The sequence below is a fragment of the Passer montanus genome, unplaced genomic scaffold (assembly GCF_014805655.1).
Source record: "Passer montanus isolate IOZ18808 unplaced genomic scaffold, ASM1480565v1 scaffold16, whole genome shotgun sequence".
In the NCBI taxonomy this organism is placed as follows: domain Eukaryota; kingdom Metazoa; phylum Chordata; class Aves; order Passeriformes; family Passeridae; genus Passer; species Passer montanus.
Window position 1 is genome coordinate 285,126 of NW_024363160.1, and position 6,898 is coordinate 292,023.

The 6,898-nt window shown below is 39.6% G+C and overlaps 1 protein-coding gene and 1 long non-coding RNA gene across 2 annotated transcripts in view; one reads left to right on the plus strand and one right to left on the minus strand.

Annotated features, from left to right (window-relative positions):
* LOC120499246 overlaps positions 1-6,535 on the minus strand; it is an 11,185-nt gene extending 4,650 nt beyond the window's left edge. Inside the window, exons 1-2 of the long non-coding RNA XR_005626832.1 lie at positions 6,407-6,535; positions 1,483-1,554 (exon numbers count right to left, since the gene is read on the minus strand). This is a non-coding gene — a long non-coding RNA (uncharacterized LOC120499246). The remainder of the gene's footprint in view (positions 1-1,482; positions 1,555-6,406) is intronic.
* On the plus strand, positions 109-4,343 carry LOC120499245 (myelin P2 protein-like). Its single transcript, XM_039702840.1, has 4 exons — positions 109-453; positions 1,984-2,156; positions 2,409-2,510; positions 4,091-4,343. The coding sequence occupies exons 1-4, from the start codon at positions 381-383 to the stop codon at positions 4,139-4,141; spliced, it is 399 nt and encodes a 132-aa protein (XP_039558774.1). The 5' UTR covers positions 109-380; the 3' UTR covers positions 4,142-4,343.
* Positions 6,536-6,898: the final 363 nt, after the last annotated feature.

Consider the following 6,898-nt stretch of genomic DNA (forward strand, 5'->3'; position numbering starts at 1 on the left):
CCCATCCCTCATCCCCATCCCCACCCCTACCCCTCATTGCCATCCCCATCCCCATCCCCACCACTCATCCCCATCCCCATCCCCATCCCCATCCCATCCCGATCCCCAGGCGTCCCTGGTGTCCTGGTGTGCTCAGTGAAGGAAGCCAAGGCAGCGTCACTCAGAGCCTTGCTGCTGGCACGGCTGCCTTGGACAAGGTGCACATTGTCTGGCCCTGGTGCTGCCTCCCCCATTGGCCAACCCCCTCTGCCACAGGCACCCGACCTCTTTAAAGGGAGACCACTAAGTCTCAGTTGGGCACACGTCTCTCTGACTGCCACCAAGAGCTGCTGTGGCCACTGCCTCTCTCTGCAGGACCGGCGCCTCACAAAGCCTGTACGATGTGTAACCGATTTGTGGGAACCTGGAAACTCATCTCCAGCGAAAATTTTGATGACTATATGAAAGAATTGGGTGAGAAATGTTCTGGGTTTGTTTGTGTGTGTTTGTTTGTTTTTCTTTTTTGTTAGTAAGTTTCATTTGGGAAGGTTCTGCTCACTGATGATGTCTTCTTTCTTGCCAAAAAAAGCACTTAATTACTATTCTAACATAATTTAATTTATTTTCTTTAGCATCTAAATTGAAAAAGGTAGGTGATGAATTACTATTATAAATTTATTTCCATCCAACTGATATGAACTGATTTAATATGTTTTTCTGTCACAAGAATAATCTATGGAGATAGATTTTTTTGTTTCCTCTTGATTGCACTATTAAACTTGTGACTTATGATAATTCACAATATATAATGGAGCTGATGTCTCATGACACTGTAGTTTCAGACATCTAAATACTGTGAATGAATCTATCTGTTACTAAAGAATGCCAGGAACGTAACAAATTAAGCATTGTTTTTCATTTTAATGCTGGCTTCATTTCTGTATGCCAAGTGCACAGACAGTCAGTACTGCATTGCTTTTGGTCTATAAATGATTCACTGATTCCTTTTATTTGAAATGTTAGACTGAATAACAAAACAAATGTAGTCAATTAATTAGCCAGGGTTAATGGGGGAGGAAAGTCCAGCTGCAGATATTTTTCTGAACATCTGAACAGAATTGCTTAGTATAGAATAATTATTGCAAATAGCTTTATACTTCACAGAAAACTTTATACCCTTTTTTACAGATCTTTTTCATCTGAGCAAGGCATAGCATTAACAAAGGCACTAACTGCAGCTATCCCTTTCCTGCTCTTACGAAGCAGTGATACATGGCCAGTGCCTTCATTCCTACTTGCCCCAAGCCTTACAGCCTGTAGACAATGAATTGGACTGGAAAGGACTAGGCAATACAAAAGGCTTTTGGTATGGGATTTTCCTGGAAGCTCTTTGCAGCTCTCAGCCCTTATACCACAACGTTTTTTATATTTCATACTTGTGCTTTTCACCAAGGTTTAGATGCAAGGATCCTTAAAGGATGTTAATAACAACTTAGGACTTACCCAGTCTTCAGTATGTTTTAATGAACAAGCACCAGCATATTGGCAATTCAGTGTCCAGTTTCTTCCCTGCAGCTATTAACAAAGGTACAAATTCTCAGATTTGTCAAGGATATTTTTTTAAGGATTTTTACAAATTTTATGAGAACCAGACTCTTCCTCTTAATTTTTCTACTTATTCATCTATATTAAATTAATGCAGATTTGTAACCAACTATGTTTCTTCTTAGCTAAATGTGCACAGCTCTATAGTTGTGTATATCTTTAATTCTTGCTGAAGGTGCACTCATCAGCTGGGGGGTGCCTCAGCCCCTGAATGCTGAGGTTTCCATTCCTACCTCTGGCTCTGTACTGTCTCATCTAAAGAATGAGTGTTTCATCTAAATCAGGCATTGACGTATTCAAAAAGAAACTCTTCTTTATTCTTCAACTGAATAATCATGAGAGGATACTGAGTTTCTTGCTTCTAGAATGTAATGATTTTTTTTTTTTTCTGATTTCCAGGAGTGGGCTTAGCTGCCCGAAAACTAGGTGGCCTGGCAAGGCCTGATGTGATCATCAGTATGAAAGGGGACATAGTGACCATCAGAACTGAAAGCACCTTCAAAAATACAACTATCTCCTTCAAACTGGGCCAGCAGTTTGATGAAACAACAGCAGATGACCGGAAAGTTAAGGTAAGGGGGCTGATGACCTCTGAGTAGTCTGAACATCTCTAAGAAGGGGACATTTTTCCTACTTCCTTAGTGCACCTTGAGTTTTCCAAACTACTAAAATAAAGCATTGAAAGAAACAGTATAGTGCTAAATATAATGTTACTGAGCATGCCATTATCCCTGAGTGCATATCTTGCTGAATGTAAGGTGAATTGCTACTCTAAACTGCAAACCTCAGCCTACAGCCTAAAACTCTTCTCTTGGAATTTGCAGAGTGTTGTAACCTTGGAGAAAGGGTCATTGGTGCAAGTGCAGAAGTGGAATGGCAAAGAGACCACGATAAAGAGAAGACTTGTTGATGGGAAGATGGTGGTGGTAAGTTCATGTTCCTTGTACACTGCTAAAGGTCAGAAGGATACAGCTTTCAGTATGTTTCTATCTAAACAGACTATCAATTTTGGCTTACTCTTTGAATAATAAAACAAATTAAAGGAGAGAAAAATGGAACCAAGCTTAGAAAACAGCTGGAAAGAAATAAATGTTGCTGCATACCGCAACTTGTCTTTAAAGTGACTATACTGGCAGAGCTGCCATAAGTTGACAGCATACTTACTACTCTCAACATTATTGTTCTTAAAATGAATAAGGTTTAAAAATAAAAGAAACCTATAAAATGGAAACAAAAGTTTATGAGCAGGGCACTGCTGTCCCTGAACCAGCTTGTTCCTTTTCACTATCTTGGCCAAGCCAGGGAGATAAAACATTTTAGGGATCCTAGCTGTAAGGGTCACTATGAAAATTAAGATTTCACTTTGTTCATAAAAGTTTTAAAATATTGGAATCAAACTAATTCTGGCAACTTTTTTGAAGTCAGCACCATTACACTTTTACATGTTAGCCTGTTCTGACTGCCTTTTGCCATAAGTTCTCATGCTTAGAATCATAGAATGATTTGCATTGAAAGGAACCTTAGAGATCATCTAGTTCCAACCCACTGTCATGAACAAGGACACTTTTCACTAGACCAGGTTGCCCAAAGCCCCAGCCAGTCTGGTCTTGAACTTTTCCAGGTATGGGCCAACCACAACTTCTCTGGCTAACCTGTTCCAGTGCCTCACCACCCTCACAGTAAAGAATTTCTTCCTAATATCTAATCCAAACCTCCCCTCTCTCAGTTTAAAGCCATTCCCCCTTGTTCTGCCACTACACAGCCCTGCATAAAGTCCATCTCCAGCTCTCTTGACACCTCCCTTTATGCAGGAAGGTTGATTTGTTTTTGCATCACTGCATGGCTGCATTTCTGTGTAAGATTTCCTAATTATTAAACCCTCTCCATAATGCAGAGAGGTAAAGTCCCTCTTCTGTCGGTGTCCTGCTGCCTGCCCCTTGCCTCATAGAGGGTTGTGGAGGACTCCTCCTCTTTTGCAGACCAAGGAAGTATTTTTTTAACATCCTGTCGCCTTTGTAGCGTGCATCCTGTGACCATGAGTCAACAGCAGTCACCGAAGGCCACTGGGGTGAGAGGGTCAAGAGAAATATTTTGTGACTCAGGGGAGCAAAGATTTTTAGGCCTGAAGCCTGACCTTTGAAATACCCAGGCTATTTCTGCTTCTATACAAAAAACCCTTACTACTTTGAAAATTTGAAAGCGTTGGTGGGCCATGATACAAAAACTAAATGAAGCTAGCATTTCTGACAAGCCAACAATAATACCAAGAAAAGTAAATTTGTTTGTGGAAGCTGAGCCTAATTTTGCAATCTTTTTGTCATTAAATGCCACTTAATGAAGTTTAAAGCTGTTAAAATAGAAACAGCTCTATTTGCAATATAAAAATAGCTTTGCTGTTTGCTCTAAAAACATGACATCTGTATTTGCATTGACTTTAGAGGTTACTGCAGCAGACACAACTGCCATCAGCAAAAGGTTTATATTAATATTTTCCTTTATGCCTTAGGAATGTGCCATGAAAGGGGTTGTCTGCACTAGAGTTTATGAAAGAGTGTGAAGAAGTTCCCTCTCTGCACCGGACCAGAACTGGCTCTAAAACCTCGGCTTAATTCAGTGACCAAAGCCTCATGCACTGTGCTTCTTTATTTTATTTCCTTTTATTGGGAAAATGAATACACCATAATTTGATATTTCAGAGCCATCGTGTAACTAATCCAAAATATTGTGGTGATCCAATAAAAGCTTCTCAACACAGAAAATAGAGTGTTTGCTTCCACATGAATGATTTACATTTACTTCTTGACTGGCACTATCTTTTCTGTTGATAGTGTCTGTACAAAAGGTCAGACTATTTCTGAGTAAAATGGTGAAGCACAAGTAATACATATCTGAGAGAGGGCTAACACTTCTTCTTTGATATGTATAAAAATATAACCTCCTGGACTCAATATTCTTTTCCCGCAAAAGATTTTATAGCTGAATAGCTCCTATAGGGAAAATTATCTTTACCACCAGAATTTTTGACTTTCAGTATTATATATCACTGTAGCCTTATAGTCTTAGCACATCATTGTTTTGTACTCATCCCAAAAAGCTTATACTTCTTTTAGTACCAGGATTTCTATATTGGCATTTATTTGGAAGAAAACAGATACTGGAGGGAAAAAAATTGGAATATATTCCATATTTGTCTGCCAAAAGAGCAGATAAACCCATGAAACAAAGTGTTCAGCAGGTGTGAATGAACTCCAGAAGCCTTAAGGCTAGAGAGCTTAATTTTAAAAGTGCTCAGCAGTCAAGCCTACTTGCAGCACAGTATTTAGGTGTACACTTTGCTAAGCACACAGAGGAGGTGCATTGGTTAGAGTTTGCTGTCAAGCCTAACTGAGTAGCTAGTATTCATTCCATCCACTACACTCACTCTGCTTTTTTGTTCCATCCACTGCACTCACTCTCCTTTTATCTAAGGAAAAAAAAAAACAAAACAAAACAAAAAAAAAAAAAAAAAAAAAAAAACAAAAAAAATAATCAAAAAAAAAAACCCCCCCCCAAAAAAAAAAAAAACACCAGAATGTAGTGACCTAAACTTCTGGAAATCTATTTCACTAAAAAGATCTGTGGCAGGTTATTAATATTTGCCTCCACTGGCCAGTGGTCAGTATCACTGCTACATTCACACAAAACACATTTCATCCTGTGTCACTGCCTCTGTGCCATCACACAGAGCTCCTGCCTCCTCTGTGGGGTTAAAGCAACTGTGAGAGCCTCATGTGTTTATCTTGGCTCATTAAAAACAGCAGAGCTGATATGAACCTTTGCCTACTGGTTTTACAGGCAAGAACACAAGTTCTGAAGATTAAGACAGATCCTGAACGTCAGCATCTAAACTGGTTTAGCCAAGCAGAGAGTAAGAGATGGATATCATATGCAAATGAAAGATATAAAGGTCACCTTTCTTCTCTACCCACCACTGGAAAAGCCAGAATCTGGGCCCAGCTTTAGATACATTTTTATGTAGATGCAGTCTAACTGCAGCTGCCAGAAGGCAAACAGGATGAATCCTAGAAAATACGAGCAGTGGGAGAAAACTGTGTGATTTATGGACAGCAGTTTTAAGGAAAAATTTATCCTGCTCTCTGATCTGATGAAGGGACAAATGCCCCATCTTTAATCTTACCGTTAAAACTCACCCCAACGAGTGTCAGAGTTTCTGTGACTCCAAGTCCTCAGTGATTGCAACAAGGAATGGAAGCAGAATGATGCCTCATGTATCATCTTTTGCAAACAGAGTGTAATCACATATTTTGAGCAAAGATATTTTACCAGGCTTCCATAAGAGCAGTCACTTTATACATGGCCCTCCAGATTATTTTCCTAGTGTCTTAACAGAGAGCCAGAGACATTTCTTACAGCTCAGAATCTGCCTGAAATGGACTCGTGAATCTGGATTTTTGCTCTGCAGTTTCTTTGTTCCCTTTCCTTGCAGTATAACACAGTCCCAGTGAAGCTGCCGGAGCTGCTCACCCCAGCCTGGCTCTTGGAAGCCTGAACTTGTCCAGAGCCTTTTATCAGAGTTCACCTCCACCCCTGAGCCACAGGCAAGGGAGAAGATACTGCTGCAAACAAGCTCTGTATTTCCTTGGCTTTCCTGATGCAACCTGTAAATTCTTCTTAAGTTAAATGCAAAATCTCCTCTCTAATAGAATATTAGTTTTCAGCTTTTTATTTCCTTAGGCAAAGGAAAGAAATGCTTACTTCAATACAAACTACAGTTTTTCCAGATCTGGAAACAGTAACAGAATAAAAACAAAGGACTACTCACCTACTCGTCATTTATTTATTTACTGTCATCTCCGTTTCTGTGATATAAACCATCTCTCTCTTCCTCTTCTAAAGAAAATTTTAGTTGCATTTATTTTTCCAGAGATTTGGAAATAAAATAATAATAGCTGAATTCCTAACTAAATACAGATATGCTGTTTAGGAGCCTAGTATTTGGCACTTTCACTCCATACAAAGGTCACATAAAAATGTCATGAGAGCTGGAGACTTTCCAAAACAGGATAAGTGCAGCAGCACTGATAGTGTTGAAGGCAAAAACAATAGGGCAGGTGGTACAAATCAGCACAGAAACTGAGCACTTTGGGCTACTGCTGTCTGTAAAGCAGTCCTCGGGGTCTCCAGGAGAATTTAGGGGGAATACGAACTTTTTAGTCTCAAGGTCTTCATCATGTCTTACTGTAAATTAGTTTATCTTCTTTCTTAAACTTTTTATACAGGCCAGATACTTCTGGAATGAACATCTAGTCTGAGG